General features: G+C 38.4%; 1 protein-coding gene across 1 annotated transcript; it reads right to left on the bottom strand.

Moving 5' to 3' along the window:
* Positions 1-4,807: 4,807 nt before the first annotated feature.
* LOC101322860 (olfactory receptor 10Z1) lies at positions 4,808-5,732 on the bottom strand. The gene is given in 3 exon segments (XM_019934063.2): positions 4,808-5,151; positions 5,154-5,246; positions 5,249-5,732. Coding segments are annotated over 3 exon segments (921 nt in total).
* Positions 5,733-17,073: the final 11,341 nt, after the last annotated feature.

Consider the following 17,073-nt stretch of genomic DNA (forward strand, 5'->3'; position numbering starts at 1 on the left):
ATATATATATATGTACCACATCTTCTTTATCCAGCCATCTTTTGATGGATATTTAGGTTGCTTCCACGGAGTGAAGTAAGTCAGAAAGAGAAAAACGAAGATCGCATATTAACGCATATATGTGGAATCTAGAAAAATGGTACAGATGAACCTATTTGCAGGGCAGGAATAGAGACACAGACGTAGAGAACGGACATGTGGACACAGAGGGGGAAGGGGAGGGTGGGATGAATTAGGAGATTAGGTTTGACATAAATACACTACCATGTGTAAAATAGATAGCTAGTGGGAACCTGCTGTATAGCACAGGGAGCTCGGCTCGGTGCTCTGTGGTGAGCTAGAAGAGTGGGATGTGGGGGAAGGAAGTCCAAGAGGGAGGGGATATAGGTATACATATAGCTGAATCACTTTATTGTACAGCAGAAACTAACACAGCATTGGAAAGCAATTATACTCTAATAATAATAATAAAAAGCTCAAAAAGAAAAAAGAAAAGAAAAGAAAAGAAACAAGAGGTGGTGCTATTTCCAAATAATTTCCAGACCAGGTTTGATCTGAACAGGTTTGAATGCTGACATTCTGTTCTGACTTGTAAAAATTTATGCTGTCATTTGCTTGTGAGAAGACTTAGTTCATTTCTTTGCTCAGTATGAAACTGCCTAGCTGTTTTTGTATCCTGCAGGAACAGTCTCCACCTCCCAATCCATGTATATTGCCACTTGGTTACCATTTCAAGTCTCAATCCCATTCTTTGTATAGAAATTAGTCCTTGCTAAGGGACAAATCCTGTCACAGGAGCCATTTAAAGAAATGTTGGTTAAAACTATAAAGCTGTCTTTGCTGCTAATAATGTATAAGTGTTTCTAGTGATTTTTGCTTAAACGATTGGGTACTATGAAGTATGACAATAAAAAAAGTATTTCAAAAAATGTTCATAAATGTCTAAATTGTGTTACCAAATTATGAGTTACCAAATATGATTACAGTTGAAAATATTCATAGCCCAGTAGGCCATCAAAAATCAGTATCATTTAATATCACACTGCCCGAATACGGAAAATCTAAAAAATGTATGTTTGTAATAACCAAAGGCAGAGGTGACTATGGTTTTATTCTTCTCCTGAACCCTGCCAAGTATCTGTAAATCCTAAATCAGATTATTAGGCATGTGGTGAGTCTTTAAGGCAAAGGACCAGTAGTACCATCTCATAAAAAGAGATTAATAATATAGAAGCTAAAGAAGATAGTATTTATCTAAAGAATCAACAGAAATTCCCCAAGAAGATGGTACTGTTAGAATTACATACAGCATCTTCTGAAATCAGATTCTGACCACCTATGCACTCAAGCAAAAAATGGTAATATGGGAATTATCATACATAATTGTGGACTATAAATATTCAATTTATAATATTATAACAATTAGAACTTGTATCAAATTTTCCTCTTGATCTCAGGGTTAAGTTCCTCATATTTCAAACGAATCTTTTCTTGACCTTTTGTTTACTTACTTTGAACTGGAATCCCTGCTGCTCCTTGGTAACTCTCTTCTTTACAATTTATAGAGGGGAGCCTGCCTCTGGGACCCAGCCCTGTGGCTACATTCTTGATTTTTCTTTTATGATTCCTACTGCTTGGTTGGGACCCAAATACTATTCCACTCTTAACAGAACTCTCTCTTTTACATTTTATGGGCTTCCCTGATGCTAAACATTTGCCTGGAAGCCATCTGATTCTTTTTTCCTATAGCCTGATCCATTTCCCAGTACCTACTCTTCTCGGGTCTCTGGATCTAGGTCCATCTTCCTACACTCTCCAGTCAGACACTGTGCCAGGTAACAGCACTTTACTCTTCTTTGGCTGGTTATATCATGAAATATAAGATGCTGGACACTGCCGGCGCTGGCTTCTGCCAGCATGAACTGGGTAACAAATATGTCAGGCTAAAGTGATACTGCCTAGAAACTCCAAATAATAAAATATGGTCATATTGGGTGTTTCATGTATGGCCGACTCTGTTCTAAAGATTTTATCTTAATCATCACAAAAAGGCCTACAAAATAGATACTGTTAAAATTTCATTTTGCCATTGAGAATGGAGGCACAGAAATGTTAATAAACTTCCTCTAGATCACACATCTAAAAAGTGGCAAAGCTAGGCTTTAAACTCAGGAAATCTGACTCCAGAGCTTTATGGAATTAATTGTCTCTTTAAAGAACCATGAGTTGGCGCTTCCCTGGTGGCGCAGTTGTTGAGGGTCCGCCTGCCGATGCAGGGGACACGGGTTCGTGCGCCGGTCCGGGAAGATCCCACATGCCCCGGAGCGGCTGGGCCTGTGAGCCATGGCCGCTGAGCCTGCGCGGCCGGAGCCTGTGCTCCGCAACGGGAGAGGCCACAGCGATGAGAGGCCCGCGTACCGCAAAAAAAAAAAAAAAAGAACCATGAGTTGGGCATATGTGGTCATGTTCACATCAGAGGGACCTCTGCTTTGCTATGTGTATATGTGTGTATATACCTGGGAGGAGGATTTGTTCTTTTTAAGCACATGGCCATATTTGTAATCAAGGGAGGGAATTTGAATCACCTAGGCACATTTTGTAAACTATTCCTGCCTGTCACCTCAGATCAATTGTGCCAAGGTCTATGGAGATGGCTCCCAGGAACATATACTGAAAGATCCCTCACGTGATTTAATACCCTTTCATACTTAAGACTACCACATTTGGAAGGTAGATTGACCTTTGAGTATTACATAGCAATTTTTAGAACATCTTTACCCATCATTGCTGAGTGTGCATTTAGGGAATGTTATGCTAGATGAACTGAATACATTTTGGAAATGAATTTGCTCAAATACCTCAATGCAATGAGGAGATTACTTCCAGACCTAGTGAAAAGGAGCCTAGAGTACATGGCTTTTCTCCCCTAACCCAAGTCCTTTCTGCCATTTAACTAAATCTCCTACTTCTCTACAACCTATTCTCTTCTCTTGGACTAGCTTTCTTCCTGCCAAATTTGATTTCCACTGAATTCTCCCTAGAGGATGTGTTTCTTCCCTGAGAGCATGGAAAATTATGGATTCCTATCTGAAAAACATTCCCCCAATGTAAGTTCTTTCCTCTCTCTTAAGTCTTGTCCCACTTTTAACTCATTGAAGAATCACACGAGTCCTACATTTTCAGAATCTCTTATGTATCCATTTCTTTCAGTTTCCAATACCTCTATCCTTGTTCAGGTCTTTTTGCTTTTCTTTAAATGATGGCAATGGATTTCTTACTGATCTTCTTGGCTCTGTTTTCTGCTTGCTGAGATTTATCATCCTCTCTGCTGCTGGATTAATCTTCCTAAATCACTTCCCAGATTCAACTCCACTCTCTGCTCAAAGGTATACTGTGTCCTATCTTCCACTACCAAAAGCATCAAGTCTGAAGCAAGGTATTCACAATGCTCTCCTCAAAGAAATCTTAACCCAAGTTAACTTCACCCATCATTTGTGAGATATTTTTGTCCCTCTGGACAACTCACCACACTGTAATAAGCCTATATTGTCTTGCCACTGAGACTGTAGTTATTCTGTTCTGTCTTCTTAGAATATATGTACTTTATTTCCACTTACTGCATTCAAAATTTACTCATTCTTTAGGAACAAGTTCAAGTACTACCTTAGATATGAAATCTGCTCTGATCCTCTACCGAGAATAACCTCTCCCTAAACTAAAAGCCAGTATCACTTTGCTTAGCACATTATTAATAGTAGCAGCTGACATTTATTGGAAGATTATTATGATCCAGTTATTGCACTAAATTATTTGCACGTATGACCCTGTTTAGTCAGGAACACAAAACTATGAAGTTACAACCATTTTACAGGTGAGGACTTTGAAGCTGAGAAAGATTAAATAACTTACCCAGGGTCACACTGTAAGTGGCAGAATCTGTATTCAAACTCCTTCCTGACAACTGTGTGAATTCATTCCACCTTTTCTTATCCCTAGAAATGTCTGGTACCATGCATGACATATTGTGAGTGGAAAGTAAAATAGGCAGGATAGAGAGTTCCACCATAGATTCTAAAGAGTAGTATCCATACTAGGGAGTGACACAAGTGAAGAGGTCCTCACACCCAAGATTAGGAGGCCATTAGAGAGCAACAACTATTATTGAGGAAAATAGGAAATAAATCTATTTTCTGAAATAGAAATTACCCAACTAGAAGAGCCAATTAAAAAGAAGAGGGCAAAGTAATAATGAGCCAGAGATAAAGAAGACAACTACATAAAAAGATTAAAGACACCTTTTGGGAGAGAAAAAATAATAATAACTGACCTCTTCATTTAGGAAAGCATTCAAACTTATTTGCCAACCTGATAGTCACTGAGTTTCAGATCTTGGAAGAATATTATTGGTCAGATGATCTAATTATGTAATGATTTTAGAAATCTCTACAGTATCCCTGGCCAGCCTTGCTTTGAACTTGGGCACTTGAAACTCTCCTCATCTTGTTCAGCTCAGTTAGAGAATTCTTAATGAACTGGGTTTCAGGAACTAAGTGTGGTGTATGCAAGACTGAAAGTGAAAATTCAGATTCTGAGATCAGTGTGAGTTAAGCACAGTAACCAGAGCAGGAAGCCCTGCATCTGCATTCCCCGGAAGCCCTGGGGGGCATGCAAGAGACAGGATGGGACTCTCTTGGGGAATTGGAGGTGGGGTAGCTTTGGTCTAAAGCCCTGAATATCTGGCCCAGTGGCCTGTGTTTCTGGTGTATGTCCAGCCTACATAGAGGAGACTATCCCATTATGGTAGCCTTCATCTTTTACCCAGCAATCTCCCTCAGAAAGCATTTCTCAGGGCTGTCTGCACAGCCCGATTTCTTAGACTATAAACAGTGGGATTGAGGAGAGGAGTCACCACAGTATAGGTGACAGCAATAAGGTGGTCCCGCTCAAGAGAGTAACTGGCTTTTGGTCTCAGGTACATGAAGGAGGCACAGCCATAGTGAACAATGACCACTGTGAGGTGTGAGGGGCAAGTAGAGAAGGGCTTCTTCCTCCCCTCATTGGAGGGGATCCTCAGGATTGCTGTCAGGATGTAGGTGTAGGAGATAGTGATGAAGGAGAAGGAGACCAGGAGGACCAACAGGCTGAGGATAGGATCCCTAGCTCACTCAGGCCTGTATCTCCACAGGCCAGGCTCAGCACGGGCAGCGTGTCACAGAAAAAGTGCTGGATCTCATGGGAGCTGCAAGTGGGAGGTGGAAAATGACCAGTATCATTCCCAGCCCAAAGAGATACCCACTCAAGAAGGAGGTGCCAACCCGGCTGGCATAGTGTAGTGAGGCACAGATGGCTACATATCTGTCAAAGCCCATGACAGCCAGGAGGAAGCAGGTGGTACAGACCCACGAAGCAGAGAAGAACATTTGGACAGCACAGCCCCCATAGGAGATGGCCTGCCCACCCCTGACCAGGCTGGAAAGCATCCTAGGGATAATGCCCAAGGTATAGCAGGTCTCAGAGAAAGGTAAGAAGGAAAGGAAGAGGTACATGGGGGTGTGCAGATGGCTGTCAAGCCTGATGATTGTGATAATAAAAACATTGCTGATCAGGGTGAAAAGATACAGGGAGAGGAACAATGCGAAGAGCAGGAGCTGCAGTTCCCCAAAGCTAGAGGAGCCCAGGAATACAAAGCCCCTGCAGAAGTTTGCATTGGTCTGCTCCATTCTGAGTGACATCCCTGATAGATTTGATTCTTTCCACCTTGCCAGAAGACGCCTTGTTTCTTTAGAAGGCAAAATGAGGTGGATTCTCATTTCTTTGTACGTGTTGTAACTCAAAAAGAAAACTCTTTTTTAGACAGCAATAAACTTCAGAAATACACTTATTAGACACATGGGTGTATGGATCTATTCTCACATGTGTATATGTGCATACATGACTACAAATATACACAATATGCACATATGTGCACATACATGCATGACTACACATATGCAGGCACATATATACATGCATACACATACAAAGCACTCACACATAATTATGCACATTTTACACATTCAAAACTCTGCACTGGTTAGGGTCTGCAGGGAAGGGGAGAGGTAGCACATGGAAAGGAGGGCCTGTGGAGTGTAGAGTTCTGGAGTATGGTGGAAAAGCAGGAAACACAGTGAAAAGCCATTCCAAAGTGACCTGTTAAAAATTAAATAGAGGGGGAGAAACCAATATGGCAGAGTAGAAGGACATGTTCACTCCCTCTTACGAGAACACCAGAGTCACAACTAGCTGCTGGACAATCATCGACAGGAAGACACTGGAACTCACCAAAAAAGATACCCCACATCCAAAGACAAAGGAGAAGCCACAATGAGACTGTAGGAGGGGTGCAATCACAGTAAAATCAAATCCCATAACTGCTGGGTGGGTGACTCACAGACTGGAGAACACTTATACCACAGAAGTCCACCCACTGGAGTGAAGGTTCTGAGCCCCACATCAGGCTTCCCAACCTGGGGGTCCGGCAATGGGAGGAGGAATTCCTAGAGAATCAGACTTTGAAGTCTAGTGGGAATTGATTGCAGGACTTCAACAGGACTGGGGGAAACAGAGACTCCACTCTTTGAGGGCACACACAAAGTATTGTGCGCATCAGGACGCAGGGGAAGGAGCAGTGACCCCAGGGGAGAATGAGCCAGACCTACCTGCTAGTGTTGGAGGGTCGCCTGTAGAGGTGGGGGGTGGCTGTGTGGCTGTGGCTCACCATGGGGATAAGGACACTGGCAGCAGAAGTTCTGGGAAGTACTCCTTGGCATGAACCCTCCCACAGTCTGCCATTAGCCCCACCAAAGAGCCCAGGTAGGCTCCAGTGTTGGGTTGCATCAGGCCAAACATCCAAAAGGGAGGGAACCCAGCCCCACCCATCAGTAGACAAGTGGATTAAAGTTTTACTGAGTTCTGCCCACCAGAGCAACAGCCAGCTCTACCCACCACCAGTCCCTGCCATCAGGAAACTTGCACAAGCCTCTTAGATAACCTCATCCACCAGAGGGCAGACAGTAGAAGCAAGAAGAACTACAATCCTGCACCCTGGGGAACAAAAACCACATTCACAGAAAGATAGACAAGATGAAAAGGCAGAGGGCTATGTACCGGATGAAGGAACAAGATAAAACCCCAGAAAAACAACTAAATGAAGTGGAGATAGGCAACCTTACAGAAAAAGAATTCAGAATAATGATAATGAAGATGATCCAGGACCTCGGAAAAAGAATGGAGGCAAAGATTGAGAAGATCCAAGAAATATTTAACAAAGACCTAGAAGAATTAAAGAACAAACAAACAGAGATGAACAATACAATAATTGAAATGAAAACTACACGAGAAGGAATTAATAGCAGAATAACTGAGGCAGAAGAAGGGATAAGTGACCTGGAAGACAGAATGGTGGAATTCACTGCTGCGGAACAGGATAAAGAAAAAAGAATGAAAAGAAGTGCAGACAGCCTAGGAGACCTCTGAGACAACAGTAAACACAACAACATTTGCATTATAAGGGTCCCAGAAGGAGAAGAGAGAGAGAGGACCAGAGAAAATATTTGAAGAGATTATGGTCGAAAACTTCCCTAACATGGGAAAGGAAATAGCTACCCAAGTCCAGGAAGCACAGTGAGTCCCATACAGGATAAACCCAAGGAGAAACACACTGAGGCACATAGTAATCAAACTGGCAAAAATTAAAGACAAATAAAAATTATTGAAAGCAGCAAGGGAAAAATGACAAATAATAAACAAGGGAACTCCCATAAGGTTAACAGCTGATTTCTCAGCAGGAACTCTACAAGCCATAAGGGAGTGGCATGATATACTTAAAGTGATGAAAGGGAAAAACCTACAACCAAGATTCCTCTTCTTGGCAAGGATCTCATTCAGATTCCATGGAGAGATCAAAAGCTTTACAGACAAGCAAAAACTAAGAGAATTCAGCACCACCAAACCAGCTCTACAACAAATGCTAAAGGAACTTCTCTAAGTGGGAAACAGAAGAGAAGGAAAGGATCTACAAAAATAAACCCAAAACAATTAAGAAAATGGTCATATGAACATACATATGGATAATTACCTTAAACATGAATGGAATAAATGCTCCAACCAAAAGACACAGGCTTGCTGAATGTATACAAAAACAAGACCCATATATACACTGTCTACAAGAGACCCACTTCAGACATAGGAACACATACAGACTGAAAGTGAGGGGATGGAAAAATATATTCCATGCAAATGGAAATCAAAAGAAAGCTCAGTAGCTATACTCATATCAGATAAAATAGACTTTAAAATAAAGAGTGTTACAAGAGACAAGGAAGGAGACTACCTAATGATCAAGATATCAATCCAAGAAGAAGATATAACAATTATAAATATATGTGTACCCAACATAGGGGCACCTCAATACATAAGGCAACTGCTAACAGCTCTAAAAGAGGAAATCAACAGTAACACAATAATAGTGGGGGACTTTAACACCTCACTTGCACCAATGGACAGATCATCCAAAATGAAAATAAATAAGGAAAGAGAAGCTTTAAATGACACAACAGACCAGATAGATTTAACTGATATTTACAGGACATTCTATCCCAAAACAGCAGATTACACTTTCCTCTTAAGTGTGCACAGAACATTCTCCAGGACAGATCACATCTTGGGTCACAAATAAAGCCTCAGTAAATTTAAGAAAATTGAAATCATATCAAGCATTTTTTCTAACCACAATGCTATGGGATTAGAAATGAATTACAGGGGAAAAAACTTAAAAAACACAAACACATGGAGGCTAAACAATACGTTACCAAACAACCAAGAGATCACTGAAGAAATCAAAGAGGAAATCAAAAAATGCCTAGAGACAAATGACAATGAAAACACGACGATCCAAAACATATGGGATGCAGCAAAAGCAGTTCTAAGGAGGAAGTTTATAGCTATACAAGCCTACCCCAAGAAATGAGAAAAATCTCAAGTAAACAACCTAACCATACACCTAAAGGAACTAGAGAAAGAAGAACAAACAAAACCCAATGTTAGCAGAAGGAAAGAAATCATAAAGATCAGAGCAGAAATAAATGAAATAGAAACAAAGAAAACAATAGCAAAGATCAATAAAACTAAAAGCTGGTTCTTTGAGAAGATAAACAAAATCAATAAACCATTAGCCAGACTCATCAAGAAAAAGAGGGAGAGGACTCAAATCAATAAAATTAGAAATGAAAAAGGAGAAGTTACAACAGACACCGCAGAAATACAAAGCATCCTAAGAGACTACTACAAGCAACTCTATGCCAATAAAATGGACAACCTGGAAGAAATGGACAAATTCTTAGAAAGGCATAACTTTCCAAGACTGAACCAGGAAGAAACAGAAAATATGAACAGATCAATCACAAGTATTGAAATTGAAACTGTGATTAAAAACCTTCCAACAAACAAAAGTCCAGGACCAGATGGCTTCATAGGTGAATTCTATCAAACACTTAGAGAAGAGCTAACACTCATCCTTCTCAAACTCTTCCAAAACATTGCAGAGGGAGGAACACTCCCAAATTCATTCTATGAGGCCACCATCACCCTGACACCTAAACTAGACAAAGATACTACAAAAAAGGAAAATTACAGGCCAATATCACTGATGAATATAGTTGCAAAAATCCTTAAGAAAATACTAGCAAACAGAATCCAATAACACATTAAAAGGATCATACACCATGATCAAGTGGGATTTATCCCAGGCATGCAAGGATTCTTCAATATATGCAAATCAATCAATGTGATACACCATATTAACAAACTGAAGAACAAAAACCATATGATCATCTCAATAGATGCAGAACAAACTTTTGACAAAATTCAACACCGCTTTATGATAAAATCTCACCAGAAAGTGGGCATAGAGGGAACCTACCTCAACATAATAAAGGCCATATATGACAAACCCACAGCAAACATCATTCTCAATGGTGAAAAACTGAAAGCATTTCCTCTAAGATCAGGAACGAGACAAGGATGTCCACTCTCACCTCTATTATGCAACATAGTTTTGGAAGTCCTAGCCCTGGCAATCAGAGAAGAAAAAGAAATTAAAGGAATAAAAATTGGAAAAGAAGAAGTAAAACTGTCACTGTTTGCAGATGACATGATACAATACATAGAGAATCCTAAATATGCCACCAGAAAACTACTAGAGCTAATCAATGAATTTGGTAATTTTGCAGGGTACAAAATTAATACACAGAAGTCTCTTGCATTCCTATACACTAATGATGAAAAATATGAAAGAGAAATCATGGAAACACTCCCATTTACCATTGCAACAAAAAGAATAAAATACTTAGAAATAAACCTACCTAGGGAGACAAAAGACCTGTATGCAGAAAACTATAAGACACTGATGAAAGAAATTAAAGATGATACCAACAGATAGAGAGATATAAAATGTTCTTGGACGGGAAGAATCGATATTGTGAAAATGACTATACTACCCAAAGCAATCTACAGATTCAATGCAATCCCTATCAAATTACCAATGGCATTTTTTACGGAACTAGAACAAATCATCTAAAAATTTGTATGGAGACACAAAAGACCCCGAATAGCCCAAGCAGTCTTGAGGGAAGATAATGGAGCTGGAGGAATCAGACTCCCTGACTTCAGACTGTACTACAAAGCTACAGTAATCATGACAATATGGTACTAGCACAAAAACAGAAACATAGATCAATGGAACAAGATAGAAAGCCCAGAGAAAACCCACCCACCTATGGTCAACTAATCAATGACAAAGGAGGCAAAGATATACAATGGAGAAAAGACAGTCTCTTCAATAAGTGGTGCTGGGAAAACTGGACAGCTACATGTAAAAGAATGAAATTAGAACACTCCCTAACACCATACACAAAAATAAATGCAAAATGGATTCGAGACCTAAATGTAAGACCAGACACTATAAAACTCTTAGAGGAAAACATAAGAAGAAGACTCTTTGACATAAATCACAGCAAGATCTTTTTTGATTCACCTCCTAGAGTAATGGAAATAAAAACAAAAATAAACAAATGGGACCTAATGAAACTTCAAAACTTTTGCACAGCAATGGAAACCATAAACAAGATGAAAAGACAACCCTCAGAATGGGAGAAAATATTTGCAAATGAATCAACAGACAAAGGATTAATCTCCAAAATATATAAACAGCTCATACAGTTCAATATTAAAGAAACAAACAATCCAATCCATCCAAAAATGGGCAGAAGACCCAAATAGACATTTCTCCAAATAAGACATACAGATGGCTAAGAAGCACATGAAAAGCTGCTCAACATCACTAATTATTAGAGAAATGCAAATCAAAACTACAATGAGGTATCACCTCACACCATTTAGAATGGGAATCATCAGAAAATCTACAAACAACAAATGCTGGAAAGGGTGTGGAGAAAAGAGAACCCTCTTGCCCTGTTGGTGGGAATATAAATTGATACAGCCACTATGGAGAACAGTATGGAGGTTCCTTTAAAAAACGAAAAATAGAATTACCATATGACCCAGCAATCCCACTACTGGGCATATACCCATAGAAAACCATAATTCAAAAAGACACATGCCCCCCAATGTTCATTGCAGCACTATTTACAACAGCCAGGTCATGGAAGCAACCTAAATGCCCATTGACAGATGAATGGATAAAGAAGGTGTGGTACATATATACAATGGAATATTACTCAACCATAAAAAGGAATGAGATTAAGTCATTTGTTGAGGCATGGATGGACCTAGAGACTGTCACACAGAGTGAAGTAAGTCAGAAAGAGAAAAACAAATATCATATATTAATGCATGTATGTGGAACCTAGAGAAATGGTACCGATGAACCGGTTTGCAGGGCAGAAGTTGAGACACAGATGTAGAGAACAAACCTATGGACACCAAGGGGGGAAAAATGCGGTGAGGTGGGGATGGTGGTGTGTGGATTGGGCGATTGGGATTGACATGTATACACTGATGTGTATAAAATTGATGACTAATAAGAACCTGCAGTATAAAAAAAAACAACCAAACAAACAAAAACCAAAACTCTGCACTGCATATTTACTATTAATATTACATCAATGGTAGTATTACATTACCATTACAGTGCACATACATTGTAAATGCATGTATTTTCAGACACCACATACCTATGTAGATATGTACAACACACATACATTCATACCAACCTCGTACACAACACTGCCACATAATACACATGTGGACACAGACACGTTGCCTGTTAGAACTTGAGGTTGGGTGGCTTGATGGATATTATTTTATAGACTAAGCAACAGAGCCAAGATGGGAAAGTGACTTCCCTGAAGTCATAGAAAGCCAAGATCAGAGAAGAAGTGACTTGAGTTCTAATCTAACATTATTTCCCCCAAACAATGATAACTCTTCTCAGACACTGTAGGACACTAACATGAATACAGAATAAGAAAGAGTTTGCTCAACAATAATCCCTTGTATCTATAACACCGTTCCACAAGCCCTTTTTCATGTGAGTCTATGCAGAGCACTGAAGGAAAAATCAGAGCTCAGGGCAAGTTGCATATCTCTTAGCCAAAGATCAGCTATCAGGCTCCACTGTCCCTGAGAGATTAGATCGCTTCCTGGACATCTGCAACCCTCTCAGATATACGTTGTTTATGACCAACATGGTATGTGGAAAACTTCTGGCCTCTGCTTGGGTTGCTGGCTTCTTTATCTCTGTGATAGAGACTACACTGATATTCAGAGGCTCTTTCTGTGACTCCAACCTTGTCAAACACTTCTGTCATATGCGGGCAGTTGTGAGGTTGTCCTGTCTAGACAGTGACCTCACAGAATTCATTGTAACAGTGATCTCAGTGTCAGGTTTGATGGGCACCTTCCTGCTCATCATCCTCACTTATGTTTTCATTCTTTCCACTGTCCTCAAGATCCCATCAGCTGAGGGCAAGCAGAAGGCATTTTCTACCTGTGCTTCCCACCTCACAGTGGTCAACATCCACTTTGGTTTTGCATCTATTGTTTATCTGAAGCCAGAAGCATCAGGAGGAGATGACACACTCATAGCAGTCCCTTACACTATCATTACTCCTTTCCTCAGCCCTCTCATTTTCAGCCTCAGGAATAAAGACATGAATAATGCTTTCAGAAAGGTACTTGGAAAGACAAATTCCTTGAATAATCTTGGATTATCACTGCATGATTGATTGTACACTGAAGTCAGTGAAGCATTTACCCTGTGACATCTGTACCATTTGCCTTTATCCAGAGGCTGGCATATGGGAATCAAGTGACTGAGTCTTGGACCTAAGCCTTGACAAGCATTTACTTAGCATGTTAAGGAAGTTGTCCAACAACTTCTACATCTGTCCCTGCAGATTTTGGGCTTCTTTCAATCAACAACTAGGTGTTCTGCATCTTAGATAAAGTAAGAAAAGCAAGATTGTGGAAGGAAAAATCAACACCTATGACCACTACACTAAGAGATGGTTTAAAATATCTAGAGATGTAAAAGTTGAATAATTTTTCTAGGTAATGTTGTGAGGTACTGGTTTGTGCTTCTCATAACATAAACCATTTCTGATAGGAGATACACTATGGAGTAATCATCAGCTGTATATTTGTGCATATCAGAGTTGATACTGTTTTATTTCCATGCCATAACAACTCTTAAAAGCTTTTAATAACACTGTTCGTGATGGTGTCTTTCAATGACTCTCAGATGCTAGCTTCTGAATATATAGGATATTTTGGAACACTGATTTAAATAAGTAAACAAGACAGTAGAGCCTGTATGTTTTATGACTGGGGAAATCCATGATAAGGGCTAGAAATAATCTCCATTTTCTATAAGATGAATGTATTAAACAGCAAATGTTTAAAAAACAAATCATGTCATGCTATTGATGGATATGACAATAAAAGGTGTTTTGAATTAATTTTGGCAGACATACAATGTGTAATGAAGGAAACCAGATAAACAAAACATCAAATTTTTATATTACCCAGAAGAAAATAAGAAGTACTTTGGCAGTTATATATCATAGATATATAGCAAGTGGTCTTTCTGTAAATTCCAACATACAAGCCTAAGGGCCCTTCTGAATCCTTTTCTCAGTTCTGCTGCTAACATGTCCTCTCATGAAGGATACAACTACTGTACTGAGGATTGGAGTACATAAAACATATGAAAACTGTTGGAATAATTTCTGACCTATATTAATTATGGAGATGTTACAAAGATAAGTAAGATAATGGATGGAAATTATTATGTACTTACACTGATTAAAATTACCTCTTGCCATGACTCTATTTTCTTCCCTTTGACCTTTTGTGACACATGTGTAGGCAGAATATTTTCCCTCTACATCTGTGGTCAATGCCTCAGTGAAAAAGAATGTTTCTTCTGCTTGTATTCCACCCCTCAGAACTGGTTATTCAATCTAAGGAAACCATACAATGTTGTATGTAAATATTAACAATTTATCTGCTCATGGTGAGTGTAGTAGGTATGACATTAAGTCTAGACTCAAGTTCCTGAACTTGGATTTGCACCAATTAACCTGCATATATCTGACATGGTGACTGTGGCAGTGATTGCTAGGTGCCTACTTCACATCCATTATTAACCTAGAAATAAGTAACTGGGAGTAAGTGGAAGCTGGATATACCTATATGGTTATAAGTCAAGAAACACACTTCTAAATAAACAATGAATCAATCAAGAAATCCCATGGATATTAGAAGAAATGATTTGTACTGGAGAAAATGAAAATACTACAAGTCAAAGCTTGTGGATACAGCTTTTCAGTGTTTGGATGGAAATATACCGCCTTTAAAATCCATATTTGAAACATTCATAGGTTGCAAATTCACAAGATAAAAATTCATCTCAAAAATATAGTAAAGAAATAACTAAGCACAAAAGGATTGTGAGGAAAAGAAATAAAAATATAAGAGCCAAAATTAATTAAATAATAGTATTCAATAGAGTGGTTCAAAAAGCCAAAGTTTGGAATATTGAAAATATTAATAAATTATGTTTGCCTTGATGATCTTGATGAAGAAATAAAGACAGAAGACACAAATAAACAATCATGCGGATGGCAAATCTAAATGTTTCTCAGGTCATACAGACATTAATAATGAAAGAATTCTGTGAATGATGTTATGAACATAGATTTGAGAATTCACATAAAATTTGGAAAAAGTGGAAATTTTTCCATAAAATACATACTAAAACTGACATAAGGAGAAACTTAATTTTAATTAATATATTTCACATTAAAGAATGTCTAGGTCCTGTAGTGTCACTAGTAGATTCTCTCAAACTTTTAGAGTGTGAATTATGTCAAACTTGCACAAGGAGTTTCAGCTCCTCCAATTACTCCTTACTAAAAGATGAGCAAATCCTTTCTGCTTTAATTCAACTAAAATCAAATTTGAATTTGTAAAGTAATAAAAAACATCAAAGCAACCAAATAGTTGGAAAACATAAGGCACAGAAATGGAATACAAAAAGAAACATTTTTACCTAATGTATAATAGCTCAATTGAAGAAACCAGCTGACTGCTAATCCTACATTTTTGAGGTATATTTCTAAATCTAGACCATCTTTGATGTGTTTTCACTTCAGGGTCCCTCACTTTCAAGAGAAGCAGAAGTATCAGTTTTATTTTTCTATCTGAATGGAGCATAGTGACCATTAGGCTAATGGGTAGATTTGACAGGTTCTCTGAGTAGACAAGTCATTATTTCTATCAAATTATTTATTCATTAATGTGTTAATTTGTTCATAAATTAAATTATTTTTCCATTTACTCCATATCTACTTTTATTTTTTAAAATTATTTTTATTGAGGTATAGTTGTTTTACAATGTTGTGTTAGTTTCTACTGTACAGTGAAGTGGAGTTCCCTGTGCTATGCAGCAGGTTCTTATTAGTTATATATTTTATGCATATTAGTGTATATATGTCAATCCCAATCTCCCAATTCATCCCACCCCAATACATATCTATTTTAGTATAAGTAAAGTGCCATTAAGTAAAGTACTATTCTTAAATAATAGTAAATCACCTTGCATTCTTCAACAAATGGAAAGACTATGTCTTCTCATCTTGCAACTCACCTCTGTGCTTTTGCTCATCTTTTCCCCTTCACCTGGAAAACCTTTATTCACTTCTATTCATTCTTGATCACCCAAATAGAAGCTGCAACTTCTGACTACTCTGGTCTCCAATGATAAGAGTGATATCAACTTTCTTTTCTCTTAAATTATTTAGCTACTTTCTATTGTGTATGAAATGTATCATGAAAGTACCAACCTCTACTTTTTCATACACCAGAGTGTAAATGCCTTGGGAGCAGCTTTGTATTTCCCATAGCATGTGAATACAAATTGCTACTTAAGAACTATTTGTTTAATTAATTGATGACTAAATATTTTATTTTTTTTTTAAGATGGCAGCTGTAAAAGGCATTATCTAAGCTCATGAAAATGATGGTGGAATTTTAAGCCTTGTATGGAGAATCTGGGAACAGAGATTCAGCTCACAACCTACCAGATCATACTGCAAACTTATAATTATGTTACTTACATAATAACGTGTCACACAACCAAGAAGTTGTAGAACATTAACCAGACCCAAGTTCTCATGAATGTCCCTACCATTGCTTTTATTATTATTATTATTATTACTATGACTACTACTCTGGTTCTTCAAAATACCTTAATGCATCACTAGATGGCTAACAAAACAAACCACCAGGATATTCCGAGGAATGTAATTTATTTACCTCCTCAGTTCCCGTCTATGAGGCTTATGCAGTAGATTATTTGTCCACAGAATGCTACAATTGTGAGGTCTAAAAACAGCAGAAGGTATGTAAGGAAAGATAACTCAATTATGCATTCATTTCTTTTACTTCCTCATTGCTTATTAGACTTTTCTAATACACCATTTTCACCGGAGAATAGTTTCATGTGACATTCGA

Source organism: Tursiops truncatus, chromosome 1 (genome assembly GCF_011762595.2).
Source record: "Tursiops truncatus isolate mTurTru1 chromosome 1, mTurTru1.mat.Y, whole genome shotgun sequence".
Classification (NCBI taxonomy): Eukaryota; Metazoa; Chordata; class Mammalia; order Artiodactyla; family Delphinidae; genus Tursiops; species Tursiops truncatus.